The 24,982-nt window shown below is 40.4% G+C and overlaps 1 protein-coding gene across 2 annotated transcripts; it reads right to left on the bottom strand.

Moving 5' to 3' along the window:
* Positions 1-1,342: 1,342 nt before the first annotated feature.
* On the bottom strand, positions 1,343-22,378 carry LOC100932005 (zinc finger protein 420-like). Of its 2 annotated transcripts, none has more exons than XM_031963358.1 (5): positions 21,967-22,378; positions 20,579-20,661; positions 16,627-16,753; positions 7,777-7,866; positions 1,343-5,008 (listed from the first exon to the last, which is right to left on the bottom strand). In XM_031963358.1, exons 1-5 carry the CDS (start codon positions 22,274-22,276, stop codon positions 1,740-1,742), a joined length of 3,879 nt encoding a protein of 1,292 aa, XP_031819218.1. In that variant the 5' UTR covers positions 22,277-22,378; the 3' UTR covers positions 1,343-1,739. The 2 variants fall into 2 exon arrangements, with proteins under 2 accessions (XP_031819218.1, XP_031819220.1); XM_031963360.1 differs by lacking the exon at positions 21,967-22,378 and adding an exon at positions 21,584-21,667.
* Positions 22,379-24,982: the final 2,604 nt, after the last annotated feature.

Raw genomic sequence — 24,982 nt, forward strand, 5'->3', positions numbered from 1 at the left:
TTCCAGGTTCAATATTCTATCCATTATGTAATGATATCTTCTATTTTTTTTAATTGACAATTTGGTTTTCTTTTCTCTTTTTAAGAGCAGTCTAATTGTTTATCTAATTATTGCCTTTTCCTACAAAATCTAGCATTTCATTTTACTTACCAATACAATGGAGGTTTTTTCTTTCAATTGCTACTCTTCTTGATTTTGAAAATTTCTAATTTGGTCTTTAGTTAAGAATTTTCAAATTTGTTCTTCTTCTATTCATTACTTAATTCCTTATCTGTTCTTGCTCTTAATTGGAGATGAAGATTTTGAAGATATAAATTTTCCCCTCAATACTGCTTTGTCTGAATGCCAAAAGTGCTGTCATTTTATCTTATTATTGTCAGTTTCTAATTAATAAATTTTTCTTTGATTTGTTCTTTGACCCATCCATGCTTTGGGATTGTTATTTTCTCCAAGAAATTTTATTTTATATAACTTTTACTTTAAAATTTATATTGTTAAAATTTGTCCCATATCTCTCTACCCTTAGAGAAGCATCCTAACAACTCTTTTTTAAAAAGGGAAAATACAGCAAAACTGATCAGTGTTTTTTTAAAAAGAGCCTAACAATATATGAAATGTTTGTTCAACATTGATGGACCTCCTATCTCTACAAAGGCATGGAATGATTAGTTTTGAGACACACTGAGTTTAATATGTCTATTGGATATTCAGTTCAAGATATTTAATAGGTAGTTGGAGATACAAGACTGGAGGTTGAAGACAGCTTAGGACAAGATAGCTGGATTTGAGAATCATTAGGATAGAGATGATAAATTGAATCCATGGAAACTGATGAAATCATCAACTGAGGTAGTATAGAGGGAAAAGGGCCCAGGACAGAACCGTGAAAGATACTCATGTCTAGTAGGCATGATTCAGATGAATATCTAGTAGAGACTAAGTAATCATCTGGCAGCAGTAGACCTAAGAGAAAATAGCATTTTAAAACCTCACGAGAAGAGATTATTGAGAAGAGGGTGATAATATAAAAACTGCAGATAAGTCAAGAAGGATAAGGTTTGATAAAAAGCCATTGGATTTGGCTTATTGAATATTAAGTTAGAAGGTACTCGATTTGTATTGAGTAACTTCTAACTTAATATTCAATAAGCTATAAACAAATTTAAGAAATTATCCAAGAAATATTATTAAGTCATACATCACTTCTGGTCTAGATCTAGTACTATGTAAAAAAAATGGTTGTTGTGGTTCAGTTGTTTTCAGTTGCATACAATTTGTGACCCCATTTGGGGTTTTCTTGTCAGAGATACTAGAATGGCTTACCATTTCCTTCTATAGCTCATTTTACAGATGAGGAAACTTGGGCAAACAAGGTTAAGGGACTTGTCTTGGGGTCACATAATTAATAAGTTACTGAAACCAGATTTCAAGTCAGATCTACCTGACTCCAGTCCTCTATTCACTCTCTATTCACTGCACCACCGAGCTGCCCTTAAAAGATTGACCATATGCCAAAATATTCACAGCAGCAATTTTTCTGGTAGCAGAAAATTGGAAACAAAGTGGTTGGCCAGCATGTATAGGATGACTAAGGAAACTACAATCCATGAATAATGTGTAGCACTATGACATGATGGATGTAATAAACTTTTAAAAATGCATTAAATACTATATATTAATGAACAATATTAATTTTCTGATGTGATAAGTTCTACCATCCAGCTAAGGGCATTCCCACCTCAATTAGATTTAGAAGGTTTTGCTCCAGTATGAATTCTTTCAAGTCCAGTAAGATAAGAGTTCAGAGTGAAGGCTTTCCCACCTTCATTATCCTTGTAGAGCTTCTCTCCAGTATTAATTTTCTTCTGAACAAGAGTGGAGGACTGCCCAAAAGACTTTTGACGATTATATTTGTAAGATTTATCTCTAGTATGAGTCCTCTGATGTACAATAAGATTTGCACTGCGGCTGAAAGCTTTCCCACATTCGTTACATTTATAGGGCTTTTCTCCAGTATGAATCCTCTTGTGTACAGAGAGTTTGGAGGCATTTATGAAAGCCTTTACACACTGATCACATTTATAAGGTTTCTCTCCAGAATGAATCCTCTGATGTACAATAAGGGATGACTTCTGGCTAAAACACTTTCCACATTCGTTACATTTAAAGGGCTTCTCTCCAGTATGAATCCTCTGGTGTGCAATAAGGGATGAAATATGACTGAAAGACTTCCCACATTCATTACATTTAAAGGGCTTCTCTCCAGTATGAATCCTCTGGTGTGCAATAAGAGATGAGCTGTGGCTGAAAGCATTTCCACATTCATTACATTTGTAGGGCTTCTCTCCAGTATGAATCCTTTGATGGGCAATAAAAGATGAGCTCCGGCTGAAGGCCTTCCCACATTCACCACATTTATAGGGCTTCTCTCCAGTATGAATCCGTTGATGGGCAATAAGGGATGAGTTCTGTCTGAAGGCATTCCCGCATTCCTTACATTTATAAGGTTTCTCTCCAGAATGTATCTTTTGATGTCCCATAAGAGATGACCTTTCACTGAAGACTTTCCCACACTCTTTACATTTATAACGCTTCTCCCTAGTATGTATCCTCTGATGTACAGCAAGGTTGCAGGACTGTCCGAAAGCCTTTCCACACTGACCACATTTGTAAGGTTTCTCTCCAGTATGAATCACCTTGTGTGCAGTGAGTGATGAGTTTTCACTAAAGACCTTCCCACAGTTATTACGTTTATAGGACTTTTCTCCAGTATGAATCCCCTGATGTACCTCAAATTTAGAAGCCTTTCTAAAAGTCTTTCCACATTGATTACATTTATAAGGTTTCTCTCCAGAATGAATCCTCTGGTGTACAATGAGGGATGACTTTTGGCTGAAACATTTTCTACATTCATTGCATTTAAAGGGCTTCTCTCCAGTATGAATCCTCTGGTGTGCAATAAGGGATGAAATATGACTGAAAGACTTCCCACATTCATTACATTTAAAGGGCTTCTCTCCAGTATGAATCCTCTGGTGTGCAATAAGAGATGAGCTGTGGCTGAAAGCATTTCCACATTCATTACATTTGTAGGGCTTCTCTCCAGTATGAATTCTTTGATGGGCAATAAAAGATGAGCTTCGGATGAAGGCTTTCCCACATTCACCACATTTATAGGGCTTCTCTCCAGTATGAATCCGTTGATGGGCAATAAGGGATGAGTTCTGTCTGAAGGCATTCCCACATTCCTTACATTTATAAGGTTTCTCTCCAGAATGTATTTTTTGATGTCCCATAAGAGATGACCTTTCACTGAAGACTTTCCCACACTCTTTACATTTATAACGCTTCTCTCTGGTGTGTATCCTCTGATGTACAGCAAGGTTGCATGACTGTCTAAAAGCCTTTCCACACTGACCACATTTGTAAGATTTCTCTCGGGTATGAATCACCTTGTGTTCAATAAGGGATGAGTTTTCACTAAAGACCTTCCCACAGTCATGACATTTATACGACTTTTCTCCAGTATGAATCCCCTGATGTACCTCAAATTTAGAAGCCTTTCTAAAATTCTTTCCATATGGATTACATTTATAAGGATTTTCTTCAGAATGAATCTTTTGGTGTGCAGTAAGGGATACATTTTGAGAAAAGGCCTTCCTACACTCATTATATCGATACAGCTTCTCTTCTGTATGAATCTTCTGATGTACTTGAAGTTTGGAGGACTTTTTGAAAGCTTTTCCACACTTATTACATTCATAAGATTTCTCTCCAGTATGAATTTTCTCATGTGCAATAAGCTTTGCCCTCCACCTGAAGACCTTATTACATTCATTACATTTATAGGGTTTTTCTCTGGTGTTAATTCTCTGATGTACTATAAGTTTCAAGGGCTTTATGACAGCTTTTGTATATTGATTATATTGGTAAGGTTTTTCTCTGGAGTGAACCCTTCGATGAGCAATAAGGGATGAACTATGGCTGAAGGCTTTCTCACATTCGTGGCATTTATAGGGCTTCTCTCCAGTGTGAATCCTTTGATGAGCAATAAGGGATGAGCTCTGACTGAAGGCTTTCCCACATTCATTACATTTGTTAGGTTTTTCTCCAGAATGAGTCCTGTAATGTGTCATAAGAGATGAGCTTTGGCTGAATGCCTTCCCACATTCATTACATTTATAGGGCTTTTCTCCAGTATGTATCCTCTCATGTACAACCAGATTGGAAGACTGTCTGAAAGCCTTTCCACAATGATTACATTTATAAAGTTTCTCGACAGAATTAATCTTCTGGTGTGAAATAACGGATGAGCTCTGAAGTTTTTCTGGTCTGTGCATTTTCTGATGGTTAATAAGATCTGTGCTCCGAAAAAAGACCTTCCAACATTGATTACATCCAAGCAATGTCTCTCTTTTATGAACTCTCTGATGTAAACTAAGAGATGATTGATGGATAAGGCCTGTACCGCATTCATCTCCTTTATAAGGCATTTCACCAGTACGACTTTTCTGGTGACTACTAAAGTCTGGGATTAAAGCAAAAGCTGTCTCAACATGATTATCTTGAAAAATTTTCACTCTGGTTTGTTTCACTCGATGATGAATCAGCTCATTCTTCTCATTAAAATGATCTCTATATTCACTGTATTTGGAATATCCAATCCCTGAGGTAATTTTCTCAAATTGAATTAGGTCTGAATATTGCCTGAAATGCCTTCCATTTTCATCATATTCATGGTGAAGCTTTTCAGTGGGAACCATCTGTTGGACAGAAAAGGTTAGATCTAACTCTTGACTAAAACTCCTTTGCAGTTTATTACATTCTTCATCTCTCTCTTTACAAGAAGTCTTCCGGAGGTTAATTTTGAATGGTCTGGAATGACTCTCCCATTTTCCTTGCTTCTTCTCTAAATTGCTTTTACAATCCCAAATTTCTCTCAAACTGAAATCACAGGAAATATTCAGTTTTGAAGTACACTCCTTGGTTTGAGTTCTGGTTTCTCCACCTGAAGAAATAAAAAAGACAGAAATATGTTTGCTTATTTCTATTGGCAGAAAAAAATAGATTTATACTTACATTCTTGGCCTGTCTTTCTTCCCTTTTCTCCCTTTCTATCCCACCCTATCTCTATGCTCAGCACACATCCAATCAGACCATATATGTGACTAGGACACTGGTAGTGCCCTTCCCTTTTCTTTTCTCTTTGCCCCCTCCCAATGTCATCTAGCACCCATAAGCCTTGACTGTTTACACTACTAGAATCAGAGAAGAGTCACCAGTTCTATTTCCTGTTACTTACTGCTTACCTAGCACTCTCCAGACCTTAATCTCTGCTATGTCTCTGTGTCCTACAAACCCCCAGGAAGTGTCATCTGATCTGTCGATATAATCTAAGGACCCAAGACTTTGCCATCCATCCCAGTGAACTCTTCTGATTTCTTGGCCTTCCCATCTAAACTATTTTTAAACTATTTTTCGATGTGTTATCTTCCTCCAATTAGGGCATAAGCTTCCTGAGTAAAGGAATTATATGGTTTTTTCTATTTGGATTCCTGGTTTGACAAATCCAGTGCTTGCCAAATAATAAAGTTTTTAAAATGGTTTTTCATTAATTAACTCAGTCAAAAAGAATCAAATTCAAAAAGTAGATGTCAATAATAATAAATTACTAACTTGCATCTTGTAAAGTGACTTACTTTACAGAGAGATTCACAACTAAATTTCTGTATCCTCCTCCGTCTGACAGAGCAGGCAATTCTTATTATGGTTTACTGCTCAATAATTAGATGTATTATCAATATGTGACATGAATGAAGTCACACAGTTCATAAGGAAAGAGTTGAACCTAGAACTCCCACTCTGTAAAAACCAGGCCAGAGCTCTTTCCACAGCTCTGGGGAGTCTGCCCATTGAAGTATAAATTCATGCTTCAAATGTCTGTTATTGATTATAATTTTGGTAAAGAAAAGATATGTTTCATATTTCTTTATGAGTCCTTTAGTCACTATCTCATTGTCATTTTTGTCAAGTTGCCATAGTAACCTAAGAAATATGTATATTCCCTTCAATACATATTAAATAACTGCCAGAGAGTCATACAAACATCATTCTGGGAACCAACCTTAGTGGAGATGCAAATAGCCAACTGTTCCCTCGGATGTCACATCCCTACCCCTTCAGCAGCCTTAGAGACATGCTGAAAAAAAAATTCTCATCACCAAATTTCATTGCACTGTCAAGTGGTTCAGTATCAGAACCAGATATGATTTAGGAATAGAAATTAAGGAACATACATTATCACCAGCTTTGATACAGAATTCTAAAAACAATGGGACATTTTTATCTTCCAGGCAAGTGAAATTTTTCTGAGTTGTTCCTTTCCCCACAAGAATGTGAGCTTATTGATGGCCAGGACCCTATTGTTTTTCTATTTGTGTCCCCAGTACCTAGCACAGGACTATGTTTGTCATTCATTCCTTTGTACATTTATCCATACCACACTTTATCAATTACATTTTCATGAAGGTGGGGATCCTTCAGTGGTCTGGTGAGTCTGCCAATATCGTTCATAAAGCATAGTGCTAGAACGGGACATATTACAACTATATGTCTAATCCTGGCCCTTTTATGGACAATGGGACTATTAATTCCATTGATATGGTCACTAGACTTCTTTTCATGCAGCCCAAGTATTTCATTTCATTCTTCTCAAGGTTGCACTCCTGATTCTCAGACTTTCTCTACCAACCCATAGAAACCTCTTCAGCCTGAAACTTTACTCCACCTTAGACTTTCCACATTAGAAATACCTCTATCCCTGTATCTTTGTCCTCTGTCTGGTTTTTGTAGAATCTCAATTTTAAGGCAGCTACCCAAGCCAGCCATGTCTTCATTCCTAGAGGTCACATTATTGACTTTCTTGTATTCTTCCAACCATGTCCCATAAGGTACCTTTATCTCTCCCATCCAATCCTCTTTCAGCTTCCTTTTATTATTATCTTCTTCTTTTCCTTTACAATTTAAGCTCCTTGAGGGTAGGAACTGTCTTTCATATTGCTCCTTTTTGTATTCTCAGAACTTGGCATAGTGTCTGGCACATAGAAAGTGCTTTTAAAAATCTTAACTGGATTTAACATCTGCTTTCTTTACTTTCATATCTCACTTTGGTCTCCACTGCCTTCTTTGCATGAACTGTGGTGTAGATGCTTCTCCCCTAGCCTGTAATTGTACAAATGATTTGGTGAAAATTGTGTAAGGCATCGTAGCCCAAATACATTCCATCTTATCAGACTGACTCCACAGTTTTAGCGGTCTTTTATCTACTCCTAAAGCATATCTCAGAGACATGAAGCAACGGCTAGCGTTCACATGTTCAAGTGGCTTGCAAACCCGCAAGGGCAGCAAACAACTTTTCTGAGTTCCTCTCAAGGTTTTGAAAAGTATATTAGACCTATTAAGCAATGGATTGATTATTTGACCCCTTAACAAACTGTCAGGAAAAGTGATTCAAAAAATTACTTCCAGGATAAATGAGATCACCAAGAATGGGTAAAGAGAAAGCCAGGGACTAATCTTTCTTACAGTGTAGGCAAACATGAGGCAAGAGGGATCAGGACTTTTACTGACCAAAAGAGGTTATGACTGAATGGAAAAGACAGCTTTATTCCTTAATGAATGACCTTGGGGGGGGGGGGGAATTTGTGAGAGACTTCTCTGTACAATATTTCCAGGTGATCATTTCCTAAGATAATAGTGTCCAATTCATGCACATACCTAGAGAGGAGCTTCTTGGGTCTTCTTTCAACATCCAAGCTTCCTTCTGGTCCAAATGGAAAATCAGATCTGCTTTGGCAACTGGAAGCCCTGTTCATGAAAAAGAAGGAAGCTCTGAAAACCCAGAAAACTTGAAAATTTAGTTCTCTTTAGGGAAACAAGTGCTAGTAAAGGCCAGTGTTACATCAGGGCTTCCTTGGGATATAGTCTAATCAATGATGCTAAGAGCAATTGGAGAGAGAGAGGAAAAGTCAGAGAATGAATTTGGAATCACAGAACTGGTACCTCTTTAGTCAGTCTCTGGAGGAATAGAGATATTTCATATCTTCTAGCATTGCCATTTGAATTTGGGAGAAGTATCAAAAGGGAAAAAAGAGAAAAGATTTGGTCTGACAGAGCCCTGAGTACAAGACTAGAAGCAATGGGTTACATATTTAGACTTTATGTCAGGAAGTTTCAAATGAGACATATTGCAAAGGGGAAAGGGCTGCATCAGGAAGTAAAGGGTCCTTTTCAATGGATGGTTTCAAAGAAAAGCTGGATGGCTATCTTCCAGGGAGGTAATTATGATTTCTACTTTCATTTAAAAGTCCCTAGAATTAGGAAGAACGTCTGAGGAAAAATAAATGAAGTTCCTATTAGACAATGAAAAGAACTTTAATGTGATGATAAAAAGCAGGAGGGTCCTGTCTTCTTGGACAGAAAGGGAACGGGACTCTTTGGTAATATGAGAAATGAAAATTGCTTTCTTATAGTTAATATATTGTATTAGGGCCAAGGTTTTTCCTTATTTCTATTTCTTTATCCAAAAACCAAATAATCTCTCTTAGAGATTTGACCCAGTCCAGATCTTATTAGACAGTAAAACAAATTCTAAGTATGAGCTATATTATTACTCATTGAATTTGCTCAGACAAGCCAGGGAAATAGTTGATTCTATTATTAAGACAGATGATGTGGAAATTGTTGTCTCTTTGACCAAGAATTGACCATATACCCCAAGACCTTCATTTTAATATAGTCCACACTTGGTTTTGTGTTAACCCATCTAAATTGATTACCATCCCTCAGGAACACCTCTTCTTCAAAGGGCATATAAACTGTGATCCTACTACCATTAGGTCTGAGAGGAACAGCTAAATCACCATACTTTTATTAATAACCTGTTAGACTTATTAATAAAATGAGTAAAATACTCAGAAACGATATCTCTTGAACCTTTTTAAATGCCATAGTCATGGCAAACATGAAGAGATACTTGAGGAAAAGAGATATGACTTCAGGCCTCCAAGGAAATGGACTATCCTTCAAGCAGCTCTGGTGAGATTATCTCATTTAGAAAAAGGTCCTTTTCTGAGAAACTTTAGGTTGAGGTTTTTACTTCCATCAACCTAAAACTTCTGATTCTAATCTTTAATTATCTCTAGGTACGAATGTGTATTTATATGTGTGTTCTAAATGTTTGAACTCCAGCCTTTCTGAAGTTTTACTTTCAGAAGTAAAGGGTGGTCTCAACACAGGTACAGACACATATGCATTGCTATTGCATACACAGGTTATGGAAAGTCTGTTGGAAGGAATGGATAGCGACACTGTAGAATAAGGGCCTGAACCATTTCAGTCTTGTCAAACATACATGATCCAAAGTCTTTTGCAGAATTCTGGAGAAGAGCCTTAGACTTCTGGCAAAGAGAGTTTTTGGTGGGGAGAACTAAAAAAGCAGAGTGAGACTTCCTTGGGCTATGAGTTTGAAAAGGGGGAACTAGGGAAAGGATTTTCTCTCTGAGCATTTTTGTCAAGGGGCCAAGAGCTGTAGCCTGCAAAAGCAGATAAGGAAATGTTACCTTTGATTTTTTTAATGGGCAAATGACGTGAAATTCAAATTCATTTAAAGTTAATGGGAACTCTGGACCAACTTGTGGGCTGGACCTGCTTATTAGGAATTAATAAAACACTCATCCTGGGAACTTGGCTATTCCCAGACTGTCCTGTTTATATGAAAGAGACCAAAAAACTTAATCAGCCTCCACTGATTCAATAACGTGAGGCCCAAACTCTTGGCTTTTCATTGGCTCAATCTCCAACCTCTGAGACTGTTTAGATAGCATCTTGAAAGCATCACAACTGTTGTGCCACAGTTCTCTTTTATTGTCCTGATTCAGTTTCCCTAAATTGGTTCTGCCTCAGTTTCCCTAATTGTTCTGCCTCAGTTTCCTTAATTGTTCTGTCTCAATCCCCTTAATTGCATTAAGACTGGTATAACTCAGAGGTAATAAATTGTCAATGTGTAAACTTTGTGTCTCTAGCCAGACACTTTTTTACTTCCCTGTTTGTTAAAATTTATGGTCCTACCCCCCCCCCCAACCTGTCAGAACTGATTTAATGGTTCCTGCCTGGAGATTCCCCTATCACCAGAGTTTGGACTCCACCCCCTTGCTTTTGTTTAGCTACTGAGTATAAATATGTCATGGAGAACTCACATCATTTGCTGGATTCTTTTTAAAAAATTGACTCAGCAGCCTTTATGTTTGAGAAATAAGGCCTTATCAGAGAAATTTGCTTCAAAATTCTTTTTTACAATTACTATTGCTAACTATATTTCCCTCCATTTATTTTATTCTCTCTCCCCTTTCTTCCTGCCCATCAAAGTGTTTTGCTCCTGACCACTCAATATGCCCTGTCTTTTATCATCCTTCCCCTTTTCGAACCCCATTTCCCTCCTAATTTCCTGCAAGGTAAGGTAGATTTTTATACCCATATTGAGTGTCTATTTCTTCTTTGAGCAAGATTCACTCACTCCTCTTTTCCTCCTCTCTTCTCCTTCACTGTAAAAGCTTTTTCTTACCTCTTTTTCATGGCAAATAATTTATACCATTCCATTTCTCCCTTTTTCTTTCTTCCAGTGCATTTTTCTCTTCCCTTTGAATTTTATTTATTTATTTATTTATTAGATATTAGCCCTACATATTCAATTCACACTGCATGCTGGCCTTCCACTCTGGTAACAGACATTTTTTGCTGACCTTCTAAGTTGCCTTTGACTGGAAAATGTTCTACTTTGTCTTTTGGGGTGTTCTAATATTTTAAAATTTGGTTAGCATCATTATTTAGAGGAATTTAGGGCAGTTTGGGGGAAAGGTTGGGTGTGTTCCTGCCTTTACTCTGCCATCTTGGTTCCACTTCCTCCTGGTGAAGCTATTTTCATGTAAATAAACAGCAAACCTTTGTAACCAGTGACAGATGTCTGACTTAATTTCTTCAAGTCAATGGAAATGTACCAAATCTACATTATACTATTTTTTATATAATATTCTTTTGTGATGACGCTCTTCTAAATCCACTGCTCTCCCAAATCTATTTACTGTTTTACCTATTTTACCACTTCAAAGTGAAACTAAATAGGCACAAGAGGGATTTTTTTTTCCTGTGCTGGAAGAAAAAATGAAAAAAATAGTAAAAAAGTGAGATATCCACCCATCATTCAGGATAAATCTGTAGGAAAACCTTATTAAATCTAACATTGTATAAGTGTTAGATATGATAAAGATATTGGTTATTGTAAGTCATAATTATTATATAAAATCTCAAATGCTTCCTTGTTCAATTATTTAATTATAATTTAAATCCCTTGGTAAAAGCTCTGGAGGTTCCTGCCAAGCAAAACTAGCCACATCCTGTGAACATTGTATCAAATTCTTCATATCTCTTTGCCTGAGCCAAAAACAGCAGGTCATCTTAGAGCTTAAGATATTTTAACCCAGCACATTTTAAACTAACCTGATTTCAAACTGTTTGCAAAACTTTATAGGCATTTCCTAGTATTGGAATTCCCAGGAGGATGAGAATTGGAAGCTAAATGCTTAAAGTACCTCCTTATCTGTTAAGTCTCAAAGTAAGATAAGAGAGACAAGGGATTGAGAAGTAGAGGAAAAGGTTATTCAGAACTGGGAACTCTCATGATGTGTCTTTAAAAAGAAAAAAATGAATGAGTTAGGAAGTTGATAGGTTATTTTTATCTGCCCTACTAATTATGTGCTATAGTATTCTGAAATACTATAATTTAAGAACTTAGACTTCCAGTTTTGTCCATATTTAAGACAAAGTTTCACTTAAAATTATTTGGCTATTACTTATAAAAATTATGAGTTGGTTAACTAAGTTTCTGGAGTTATCGTTTTAACTAAGTATTTACATAGAAATTTTTAAAAAGGGAAATTGTATAAAGAAAAGACCTTATGAATTCTTTGTAAACCTAGAAGGATTCTTGGGACCATCTAGCCATAAATGCTTTGCAACTACATGCAAGAGTTTTCCGTTTCTCTACTAAAGAAATAGGAATCTTTGCATAAAATGGGGATGTAATTTTCAAGAACGATTCAACTAAGGTTTTAACATGTTAACTTGGAGGTTTACATCAATTAAGCAGTATTGTTTATTCTAGGAATTTGAGTTACTATCTCTTGAAATTCCAGAATATAATTATTTTTCTTGTAATATATTTAAAGACAATGGGGAAAAAATACTGAGTAAAATTTTAAAGGCTTTGCAAACTTTGTTATTGCAATAAACCTAATTTAATTGCTCCTGTATCTATATGGAGATATATAGATATACACACACACAAATACACACATATATACACATGCACATATATACATATATATGTATACACACACATATAAATTGAATCCTCTCTCCATTGCAGACAACTTTTGATGAGGGAGCAGTGGGAAAGGTAATAATTAGGAATTGGTGATGATTAGGAATTTATTTTGTTGTTATGGTACTCTTGGGATTTATTTATGCTATTTAAAAGACATTTTACATCATTTTAGCTTTGATAAATTCCGATTTTAAAGATTTTCTTTTCCTTTAAGGTCGACTACAACAGAGCTATCCCTCACTTTAGAAGTTTTCAACTAATTTCTTTCATGAAAATTTAGTGATTTTTAAAAACATCTGGATAAATTTTAAGCTGTTTTTAATAAAGAGAGGGACTTTTAGGAAGGAAAGCTTTTTTTAAAGTTTTTTTGAAAACCTTTTGTGTGATTTGAAAAAGTCCTACTAATTTTTTTATTTATAAGCTACTTTACTGCAATAATTTGATGTTGATAACAATTATATACAAACCCATTATAAATTTCTGAGCTTTGGTGTTTGGTTTATTTTATCCTTGGAATTGCCTTAAATGGGAGCTTTAAGTGAAACATCTGCAGTCCGCAGCTCAACGAAAGTAACATCTGACATGTAATGAATATCTGTTCCTGAGAATAAGGTAGGCATGTTACCTTGGGAAAAGTTGGGCATTCTCTTACAGGAAATCTATCTACATGGTTCATTGTGGTAGCTACTTATGCTAGTGTAGCCTTGAAGACTAGTTGTGATGCTGGTATAACTATGTCTCTGCTCATTATTAGGGTTATTAGGGTAGACAAAGTTAAGTTTGATATTATAATGCCAAGTCTATTAGTTATTAGACTAATACTAAAGCATCTGAATTACTGTAATAAGCTGTAAGTGGGAAAGATCTTGCTGTTTTGATCTGAATTTGTAGTCATTCCATAGTTTAAGTAAGAGTTAAGTTAGTGCTTGAACTTGTTATATATGTGATATTCAATTCCTGAAGCATCTCATTCTTTCAGAATGATGTGAGCATAATCAGATATGGTCTTCTTGGAGAACGAAGGACAAACAACCAACTCTGTAAATAAACCTGGCCTGGAATTGGTCAACTGAAAAACTCCTTTCTTTTTTTCTCCCTTCCTTCTTCCCTCTTTCCCTCCCTCCTTTTCTTCTTCCCTCTCTCCTTCCTTCCTTCCCTCCCTCTGGCCACATAGGGTATTATGCCCTTATCTACAAATGTGTCTAAAAGCATTTTTTTAACTTTTGCAACTCTGAACCCTTTTTCTTGGGATTTATTGGCTGGATTTCTTTCTTAAGGACCAGTCCTTAAACCAAAACCAATCTGATTCTAATTGGCCACCAATAGGTCCTGGGCCAAGCTCCATTTGGTCACTGTTTGGGTTTAGATTGACTCGGATTGAACGTAACTAGCAATCATTTCTGCTTTGGCCAGAAACCCTGAGCATCATCCCCTCCTGGATTCATTCATTCATTTAGACTTTTTTGAGTAAGTGAAAAAGGAACTTCTTTGTCTCAATTGCTACCTCACCTTAATCGCTGAATGAGTATGACTTCAGTCCAACTGAGACCTATTGAAGACCTTAGCTTAAAAAGGCCAAAGTCTCCCATTGTATCCCGGGCCATTTCCGGTGGACCTGATCTCTATCTGGCCACTGGACCCAGACTGCTCTGGAGGGGACAGTGAGGAGGTGATCTTGCCCAGTCCTCCCTCACTTCAATCCAATTCATTTGCATGTCATAGCATCATGTCCCTGATGTCCTGGTCTTCTTCAAGAATGAAGGATAAACAACAACTGTTTAAGGGAACCTGGGAAAAGTAGTCTCTGTTTATGTCCATTTGAACATGGTTAATAACTGAACGTGTTTTATTGTGGGCAATGTTTCATATACTCTGTTCCTTATATATAATTTGTGATTATTGTATTTATATATCCTAGTCCAAGTTTTTGATTGTTTGCTATTAATCATCTTAAAGTAAAATCCTTTGGGTAATATTAAACTTAGGAATGAAAAAACACCTATTTACCCTGAGTACTAGTTATGTCCAGATAAATTGTATTTTTCCATGATCCATCTCTTATGTTATCAATACTTACTGCCTAGGTTATGTGATCCTTGAGAGCTAAACCAACCTGAAGCTCTGATTATTGGGACTTGCTATTTAAGACTTTAGGGATTGGTAACTGATATTATTCTGAGCCTGACTCCAGGGATAATCATCAAAGAATGCTACTGAGCCAATGATCCATGATGCAGGCAACCCCATGGGGCTTTACATGCCTAAACTGCAGGTGGAGTTAGCATGGCAAAAGACTTTGACAAATGTCTATTGGTATGGGCTGAGATAGAATTATTCTGACTCACTTTCCCCAATATGACACTTATTGAATGAAAAATTCAGTCCACCTGACTGACTTTAAGCCTAACTCAATGCAAATGGCCATTTATATAATTTTTGCCTAGATAAAGTTAGGGAAGCAATATTTCCTTCCTATATAGTTGTATCCCTATTCTTCTTTTATGGCAAATTTCTATACTCATGGATGCTCAAGATGAACATAATATTGAATCTTTATCTTACAGGCTAATACTGGAGCACATCCAAGTTACTATAATAAGATGCATGTATAAGATTTGAGCAATTTGGCCTAGAATTTTAATCCTTTCTGTATCTAAACAACTAACTTGTTAGCCTTGACATCAGTTACTAGTTATTTATTCCTCCTGTATAAATTAAGGTTTTTTAATCTCTCACAATGATATCGAGAAAGTTAGAAAAATGATACAAGAACTTGTGAAATCAGAATATGATTCTGTTAATATCAGATCTGTCGAAGCCATAATTGTCTCAGTTCTGTGTTAAGGAAAGCCATATCATATAATTAGTTATCTTTTTTAAAAAATGGCTTGTGATCTATCTTATAAATGTCTTTAAAAGACATCTACTTTTGTTAGAGACCATTCATTTGAATAGAGTTAGAAGTAGATGTTTTATTATAAATAAGTTACTTGATATACACTGTTTTGAAATTTATTATTCCATGTATTTATATATACCATCCCTGAGCCTTTTGTTACAAATGAAATTGATCTGGCAATTTTTGAATGAATTTCTAATAATAGAGGCATAGAGTTTGACCTAACTTTCATTATCTGACCTAGTTACTGACAAAGTAAATTTAAATTTGTTTTAAGATCAATTTTGTAGGATTTTTTTTTTTTAGCAGAAAAGAGAATTTCTACAAGTGACTTTGTAGAAATTGGACCACTGAGCCTCAAATGGACAGTATTTATTTACTTACTTATTGTTTACTTTTCCCCTTTGCCTCTTTTATCTCTAAGATATTCTTATTAAAAAGGACTGCTCCTTTTGGTTGTATCAATGCATCAATCAATTTCTCCCCATTTATCTTTGTATTGTTACCCATATTATAAGTCCCATAGTTAAGCGCACTTGAGGAAGTAGTTACAATATCAGTTAGTGATTCCTTAATGAGACTTCAACTCTCAATTAGAATCAAATGGGGGAATTGTAAAAAATGAATATTTCTTTTATATTTAATAGTTATTGTATTAGGGCCAAGGTTTTCCTCCTTTTCTATTTTTACTTTTTACTTTCCATTCTTCCAAAATCCAATCAGTGTGGGAAATCTCTCTTAAAGATTTACACTGGCCAAGATCTAATCAGACAGTAAAAATCTAAGTATGGGCTAATAGGTACATTCCTCTTCACTGTATTTGCTCAAACAGGCCTGGGGAAAGGTTGATTCTCCATATTATAAAGACAGATGATATGCAAAGTGATGTCTCTTTGACAAGATTCGAGTGACCTAAGTCACATATCTCAAGATCTTCGTTTTAATAAGACCCATATCTGTTTTTCTGTTTATCAAACTGAGTTGATCACCACCCTAAGGAATGCCTCCTCTTCTAAGGGCATATAAACTGTGACCCCAGTGCCAGGAAGGGTCTTTGGCCCAAGAGAGATGACCAAAAGGCTTATTAAGGCTGGTCTTATTAATAAAGTTACTAAATTACCCAGAAACTCTCTCTCTTGAACCATTTTAAACATCATCATCTCTAGTATCAGTTAAATGCATGAAACCTGTATAATAGGGAAGAAATGAAGGAACAAAGATATTCTCTTCAGCAGCAGATTCACAGTTCCTTGAGCAGAGTTTGAGTCAGAATGCAATCTATCCTTACCCAAGGACAGTAGGTTCTGGGAGGTCTCCAGCATGACATCCTTGTAGAGAGCCTTCTGGGAAGTGTCCAAGAGACACCACTCCTCCTGGGTGAAGTCCACAGCTACATCCTTGAATGTCACTGATTCCTGGAAAGATTCAGAGCCACAGGATTTAGAGCTGCAAGATATTGTATTAAGTCATCTAGGACAATTTCCTCATTTTTTTTCAAAAAGAGGAAACTGAACCCCAGAAAGGATAACAGAATTGCCCAAAGGTCACACTTCTAGAAAGTGTCAGAGCCTCCTCTGAAACCATAAATCTGAAGAACCAAATGGAATGTTGAGAAAAGTAGTTTATACTAGCAATTGGAACACAGTTAAGGAATATCTTATTGAGATTAGTTTGTACCTAGAATATGAGGCAGGATGAGTGTGATTTATTCATTATTGATGAATTTCTGGTGCAGAGGGAAAGAATGCAGTATGAGATGTCTTTCTCATCAAACTTGTCATGGGTGATACGTTATAAAGAATCTTATAGATAATTTTGTGAATTGTTCCTGAGAACCTAGAAAGTCCAGTACTTTCTGCAAAAATATTTTCATGGTTACTAAAAAACCTGATGTAATATAAATGATTCCCTAAGAGAATAAATTTCACTCTTACCTAATGAAGAAATATGAAGAAGATTCTTTTAGAAATGTATTTTGTTGACATCTTTATTTCTAGGAATATATTTCTGTCAGAGAGCCGGTTCTGATAACAAAGAATTTGCTGTTGTTCAGTCATTTCAACTGTTGTTTCAACTGTTGTTTGTGTTCAACTGTTTGTGACTACATTTGAGATTTTCTCGGCAAAGACACCGGAGAGGTTTGCCATTTCCTTCTCCAACTCATTTTCCAGTTGAGGAAACTGAGGCAAAGAGGGTTAAGTGACTTGCCTAATATCACACAGTTGTGAATTTCTGAAGCCAGATTTGAATTCAGGAAGCTGAGTGAGTCTAAGCTCACTCTATCCACTATGGTACTAGCTAGCTACCCTGATAATCACAATAGCTTACACTTATATAGTGCTTACCATCTGCCAGACACTGTGCTAGGTACTTTGCAATAGAGAAATTGCAGATTGATTTGAAGTTTAAGAATGATGAGTGTTGCCCATCTGGTGGAGAAAACAGGAGTGGATAAAGTAAAGGGCATCAGCAGATGGGTTGTTCTTGGCAAGGAAAAGGACAGACTTTTCTCAAATACTGGAATAAAGCAGGAGATGGTTGGGAATGATATCATAGGAGTGTGAGATGACCAGAAGGAAAGAGAGAGCAGGTTATAGGAGAAGATGCGATGGGAAGAAGATTCACTCTGTTGAGTGGGATAGAGGATAGAGGAAGGAGGAAAATTGCCTAACTGATGGGAAGATCACTTAAGATGAGATGATCCCCTTCCACATTGAGGAGGTTGGAGCACAGTGCCCCCACAATCTAGAAAATCCATGTAAAATTTTTTGACCCTCCCTTTGTAGAGAAGAAGTTTGAATTTTTTTTCTTTGATGGAGTATTTACAATATTAAAAGAGAAAATATTTTGATATACAATTCTATACATATATTTGTATATTTCTGAGTTTCTAAACTTTTTCTCTGTTATCAGCTGGCCTTGCGTATCATCTGTGACTTTTGCAAAACTCCCCCCAAATTCCCATACTTATGCCTGACCCACAATATATTTATATTTATACATTTTATATAACCATAATGGGGTTATATATTTTATATAACCATGGTAGGGAAAGTCACCATGTGGAAGGGAAAACATTCATTAGAATAGAACCAGTTAGTACAGTTTGGGACTAACACTCCAACTCCATTCAATAGCACAGGAGAAGGATCAGAGGAAGAGAGTTGGAGTTTTTTAGGGTTTGAATGGTGAGAGAGCAATAGAACATAGGATTTTAAAGCGGAAGGTGGTACACAAATGACTTGGCTCACCAAGGGTTAAAACTGATGGTGGGGAGTAGAAATGGGAGAAAGGTGGCTTGGAAAAGTCCTATGGAATAGAGAAATTAGTGATGTTCATGAAGAATAATTTTAGGAACAATGGCTACAAAAAATCTGCAATACTCACGATAAGGTATGTTATCAACCTTCAAAGAAAAAGGTAATGCTCAGTGCAAACTGTGGTGGGTTTTTTGGGACATAGCCAATGGGGGAGTTGGCTTTCCTTGACTCTAAATATTTGTAATGGACTTTGTTTTTCTGATTTTCTCTAGGGAAGAGAAAGGAAGTAAGAGAGAGAGAATTTTAGCTGAAAATAAGATAAAATGCATGAGGAAAAAAAGAATAGCATTAAATATGTAAAATGATTACAATAATGTCAATAGAACAACCATTTACTCATGCACACACAAAAAAAATCAAAAATGAATGTTGACAATTTATAAAGATCAAGCAGCTGGAAAGAAGGGAGAAGAGAGAAGGCTCGCTTCTAATGCTCCCCCTTCTGGAAAGGTGGGAAGTCACAGATGCTGGACATTACAAATGTATCTGAATTGTTCCAGTGTATCATTATTTGTACCTTTCTTTTTCTCTTTTCCCCCCTTTTTTGTCTTTAAAGGAATACTATCATTATATGAGATGGCTCTCCAGAAAGAAGGGGGAGAATGCTGTGGGAAACAATGATGATGTAAAAAAAAAAAACCCAAAAGATATCAATAAAAATTATTTTAAAATAAGAATAGTTTAGGAGTCGTAAGGCATAGGAGTAGGAGGAAGTAAAAGATTATGAGTAGATAAAAGAACTGCGGAGTTCTGGCACATGGAAATTGGATGATGGACAGAACAAGGGCATCAGTCAATCAATCAACATTTATTAAGTGCCTGCTATGTTTTAGGCATCGTGCTAAGTGCTGGGGATATAAAAAAAAAGGCAAAAGACAGTTTCTGACTTCTCAAAGCTTACAATTTAATGGGGTAGACATCTTTGTGTGCAGCTGAGGTAGAGTAAAGGAGCAGGGTATGGGAGTTGAGGAGACTGAAGAATTAGGGACTTAAGGGAACATAATGTACATGCTGAGACAGTGAGAAAAGAGAGAAAATCTTGAAAGTCAGTAAAAAAAAGCCATTTGGTTTGGGTGATAAGTTTGGATAGAAGGAATCCTGAATAAGATTGGATCAAGGTGAATTGACAATGGAAAGAATGGAGGATTTCAATCCTGCCTTGGGAAAATTTTTCACAATTATTTTCTCTTTTTATCCTGGGAGGTAGGTACTTCCATTATGCATTTTACAGAAATCGAGGCAGACCAGAGGTTGGCCAGGATCACAAAGCTAGCAAGGGGAGGGAGACATGATGAGAGAGTGTTAAGGGAGGGGAGTTCTGTTTAAGCACTAGCCACTGAGGTCCTTCACACCTCTGAGCCGCTCTGATTCCGAAATTCAGTCCAACTGGATAGAGGTTGAACAAAGACAGAGGTGGAGGTCCCATATGGACCAAAATATTCACGGCGGCCCTTTGGTTTGTAGCCGAAAACTGGAAATAAAGTTGGAGTCCATCAGTCGGGGGCTGCCCGAATATAGCAAGGTCTCCGAAGGAGATGCGGTTGTGCCCTAATGGGGAAGATCCCGGAAGACACCAGTGAACTGAGGCAGAGAAGCGTGCAGGACCAAGAGGGCAGTTCCTACAGAATACAGCCTAGTAAAAAGACAAGCAATTGCTTGATTTCAGCACTCTGGTCAGAGCCCGTCCAGAGGAGGCTAAAATGGGAAGCTGTTGTGTTTGTAATTAGTCTCTACAAGAGAAACTTTCAATAAAAATGGGGGCAAAGGGGCTTAAGGAGGGAGGGGTTGGAAATGTGGGTGAATTAAAATCTCTATTTATAAATAATAGGCATCGATGGCTTCATATAAAATCCTCTTTTGCTCTTCTATGTTTGGAAATCTTCCTGACGTTGGTCAGGCCTGTGACCGGGCCAGACTTACCTGCGGTGGCTCCCTCTGCGTCCCAGAGGCCTCGGGCTCCATGCTGTCCTCCTGGATCAGGCCCAAATCCTGGGCAGGCCCAGCTGAGGAGGGACAAGCAGCCGTGAGAGGGAGAAAAGCTGTGCCTTTCCCCTCCCAAGAAGGAGGCCGGCCAACCCCGCAAGGCCCTCAAAGACCAAGGGACGGAGGATGGCCCGAGCCCCTGGTCTTGCCCTTGTGACACACACCCAACCCAAAGGGGGCCGCCCGGCCGTGAGCCTTGGAAAATTAGGTCTGAGCAGAAACAATCCTCCCATTCCTCCTTTGGGAACGCCAGAGGCAGCAAGAGACTGTCCGGGATGGGCTGAGACCAGGGCTCAGGACTCTCTCCGCCCCTCCCCCGTGGACGTAGGACCCACAGCCCGGGCTGAGAGGGAGGAGAGGAGAGAGGGGCGCGGGGCATGAGGAGGCTCCTGGGGAAGGAAGGAAGGAAGGAAGGCCCGGGAGCAGGCCCGGGCCGAGGCTGAGGGGGGCCGGGGAGGCTTTGGGGCGAACTCAGACTCCTGGGTCTGGGGCAAGGAAGGCAACTGTTCGAAGCGAGGGGGATCCTGGGAGGAAAAGCCCCGTTCTTTGCAGGGAGGTTGAAGATTGGGAAGGAAATGGAGGGGGAGGGGAGGCAGAGTGCTGGGGGGCAGTGCTGGGCGCCAGGAGATGAGCTGGACCTCAGAGTTGTGAAAGGAGGGGGCCTGAGTCTCCGGGGGGAGGGGGGGGGGAGGGGGCGTCCCGGGCTCCTGCCTCCCTGTGGTGGGGCTGAGGAGCGCGGGCAGCGCGGACTCCTGAGTCCTGTCCTCAGGCGCCTTTGTCCGGGCGGGGCCCCGGGCTGGGTTTCGGAAGGGGGGGGGCCTGGGGGCCTGGCTGCGGCAGGAAGCTGGGTCGGGACTGGGGCGTTGGGGTGGAAGGCGCTGGGGCCCGCAAGGAGTGACTATAAAAGCGAACCCTGGGGGAGGGAAGCCCGGGGTCCCTGACCTTGGGGGGTTGAAGGTCAGTCCCGGGGGGAGGGGCAGGCTGCCCGCACGGTCGGAGGCCGGGAGGTGGGAGGGCGGGGCCGGGCCGCAGCGGGCGGCAGGGTTGGGGCCGGCGGGAGGCGGGGCGAGGAGGAGCCGAAAGTCGGGGGGCGTGGCCGGGCGTGCCGGGGGTGGGGTCAGGGGGCTCAGGGCCGGAGGGCAGACTCAGACAGGACGCCCGGCCACCTGGCTCCAGGCAGGCTGCTGGGGGGCTCCGGGGCGCAGGCGGGCGAGCCGAGGGGCCGCCGTTCCCTGTGTGCAGAGGGATGAGGAGGCTGAGGCCGGGGGCCGGGGGAAGCGGGAGCTGGGGCCTGACTTGGAGCGGGGGGAGCCCGGGAGACTCACCCGGAGGTTTGAGTGGAGGGCGAGACAGCAAAGGCGGGGCGGGGCCTGCGGCCAGGAGAGGCGGGGTCCCCGCGAGCGGAGGGGGGGCGATGGGCTCCCGCGGCCAGCCCGGAAGGCTGCCTGCAGGAGGAGGCCGGGGCTGCTCGGGCCGAGGCGGGGCGTCGTAGAAACGGGAAGAGGAGGCCGGGGCCTCAGTGGGCCGGGCGCGCTCTGGGCTCGGGGTCCTGCCGGCTCCAGCTGCCCCGCCCCTGAGGCCCGGGGATTGGGCCTCAAACAGCGGGTCCCTCCCCCGGACTCTGCGCGGCTCCATCTTGGCGGGACCCAGGCCTGCGGTACCTGGCCGGCCCTCTGTGGCCGTGGGTCTGCCGCGCTGCGGTCATCCGGGCCCCCACGGGGAGCTGAGGTCGTGGATGCCGTGGGGAGGAGGGGAGGAGGGGAGGAGGGAGGAGGGAAGGAGGGAGGAGGGAGGAGGGGAGCTGGATCTAGCCGGCGCAGCAATAGGGGCTAAGGAAGGGGAGGGGGGGAGCTATTCCTAACGGGACAGGGCCGGGGGAGGGGGGAGCAAAGGAGAAAGGGGAGGAAGGGGGAAGAGGGCCGGTGATGAGGAAGGGGGTGGGTCTAACATGATCTCATGGCAGTGGGGGAGGGTTCCCGTCTTCACCTACCTGGAAAGGAGAGCAGAGAACAACCGGAGTAACCCCCCTGAACCCCAAAACCCCGGGAGAGGGGTATCGGCCCAGGCCACGGACGAGGGCAGGGCTGTCCCAGCAGACCCCAAGGCTTGCTCGCGGCCCAGTGCGTGGGGAGGGGAGCTTGCTTTTTTAGCCTCTGTGAAAGTGTGAAAAATCCAGGGGAGCTGCTTCTCCTCCTCCCCAGGAAGGGATCTTCTGACGTGGGCGACTCTTTAGGTCTTACTTCCAGGGCCCAGGATGGGCCGGGCCTGCCACGCTGCTCCTCGGGGCCCAGAATCAGCTGCTGTGGGGAGGGCGTGGGAGCCAGCCTGCCCTGCCTGCCTTCACAGGAGCTAGGGGCCCACGCCAAGTCCCTCTCGTTGGCCTGGCCTATTCAGAGGGGACCTTGCCCCTGCTTTCCTCTTAGCCCCAAGCCCGGCCCTCTGACTTTACTGGACAGGAATGGCCACAAACCTCTATCCATTCTCCCCTGGGCCAGCACCCCTTACTCCCCTTCCCTTAGAACTCTGCCACCTCCCACCTTCATCCTGCCCTGGAGCTCAGACCTTCCTGCCTTTGATCAGGATCTCCTGGCCTTCCATGCCTCCCTCTGCCTCATTTCTCCCAAACCTTCTCAGGAGGACCTCCTTACTGCCCACTCTTCAGTCTCCTCCCCTCTTACAATATATTCCTATCCTCTGGACCCCAAACATGACCACCCTGACTGCGCTCTTTTCCATCAAGAATTCCTTGATGCCTTGTTTTCAGTTCTGACTTATCAGAGCCCCCACTCTAAAGGGGCTTTGTCTCTGCCCATATGGGGCATTGTGTCCCATGTATAGGGTGTTCATGTATAGGGTATGTGTGTCCACATGGGTCTTCACGTATATGGTGCATCGAGATGGCTGCTACAAGACTGAATACTCCACTGCACTGAGAGAAGATACTGGACTGAATTACATCCACCTTCCTAAATACTACGAGTCTAAGGTCATTTCTTGATTCAAGCCTCTCTCCTCATTGGTAGCTCTTTAACAGGAAAGGGGGGCTCTCAGCTATATATCCAAGGACTCAGCTCACTTCCCACCAAATACCAGTCCTGCAAATACTGTCACATATAGAAAATAATAAATAAACCCATTTAACCAGGCTAATAGCAAACAAGTCAGAAGAGATATACGGACTAAATATATTAGATTGTAGAGGGCTGAAACTCTTGAGTCGATGCACTGAGGTCAGGACGGCCGAGCACTTGAGACTAACTACCAATTAGACAATACTCTGGGCATATGCTTGGACAATGGTCCTTCCCACTATCCTGTGCTGGCTCAATGATTGGTGTATACAGAGGATTGTAAGAGGGATTGGGGGTGGAGTAAGACTAGCCAGAGTCACTTTGGTGATAGAGGAGGGAGAAGGTGGTCTCAGAGATTCTGCTTCCATCCTGTTCACTTCTACCCCTAAAGACCAAGAATAAAGACTCAGGACTTATGCTTAAACTGACTGGCTGATTCTAAGGTATCCAGGGTGCTAGCTAAACTTTCTCTAAGTCCTTGGAATTCCCCAGTATTTGTTGTAAGAAAGAAATCTGGAAAATGGAGGATGTTAACTGATTTAAGTAAGTGAACAGATGGAAACTATGGGAACTCTTCAGCCTGGGCTTCCATTTCCTACTCATTTGCCTAGAGAATGGCCTCTCTGGGTTATAGACATTAAGGATTGTTTCTATTCTATCCCTCTGGATAAGGAGGATATGAAAAGATTTGCTTTTTCAGTGCCCAGCATTAACTTTGCTGAGCCTTATAAAAGATATGAATAGACAGTTTTGCCACAGGGAATGGAAAACAGCCCTACTATGTGTCAAATGTATGTTGCTGCTGCTCTTGCTCCAGTAAGAAAAGCATTTCCAAAAGTTATGTTATTACATTACATGGATGATATATTGGGATGTGCACCTGAGGAACAAATGTTAGAAGCATGTCTACAAAAGACCATAGAAACACTAAGGAATTACAAATTGTACATAGCTCCAGAAAAAAACTTAAAGGCACACTCCTTTTCAATATTTAGGATATGAAGTATACCCTAAGGGGCTTACAGTACAAACACTGTCCTTAAGAACAGAGAAGCTAAACACCTTAAATGACTTTCAGAAATTGATAGGAGATATCCAATGGATGTGTCCAGTGTTGGGCTTGATTATCAATTACAACCATTATATGACATTTTAAGGGGAGACAGTGCTTTAAACTCGCCACACCAGCTTACAAAAGAAGCTCAAGAGGCTTTGAGAGAGGTTGAACTGGCTTTATCCAATGTGGTTGAAAGAGGCACTCAAAAACCTT

The sequence above is a fragment of the Sarcophilus harrisii genome, chromosome 3 (genome assembly GCF_902635505.1).
Source record: "Sarcophilus harrisii chromosome 3, mSarHar1.11, whole genome shotgun sequence".
NCBI lineage: Eukaryota > Metazoa > Chordata > Mammalia > Dasyuromorphia > Dasyuridae > Sarcophilus > Sarcophilus harrisii.

Excerpts from the sequence above, each read along its gene's own strand:
- LOC100932005 (XM_031963358.1), bottom strand. The coding sequence starts at position 22,276 with ATGGAGCCGCGCAGAGTCCGGGGGAGGGACCCGCTGTTTGAGGCCCAA. Across the intron at positions 20,662-21,966 it reads CCCTCCACTCAAACCTCCGG|CTGGGCCTGCCCAGGATTTG; the intron begins GTGAGTCTCCCG and ends GTCCCTCCTCAG. Across the intron at positions 7,867-16,626 it reads CCAGAACCTACTGTCCTTGG|GGCTTCCAGTTGCCAAAGCA; the intron begins GTAAGGATAGAT and ends TTTCATGAACAG.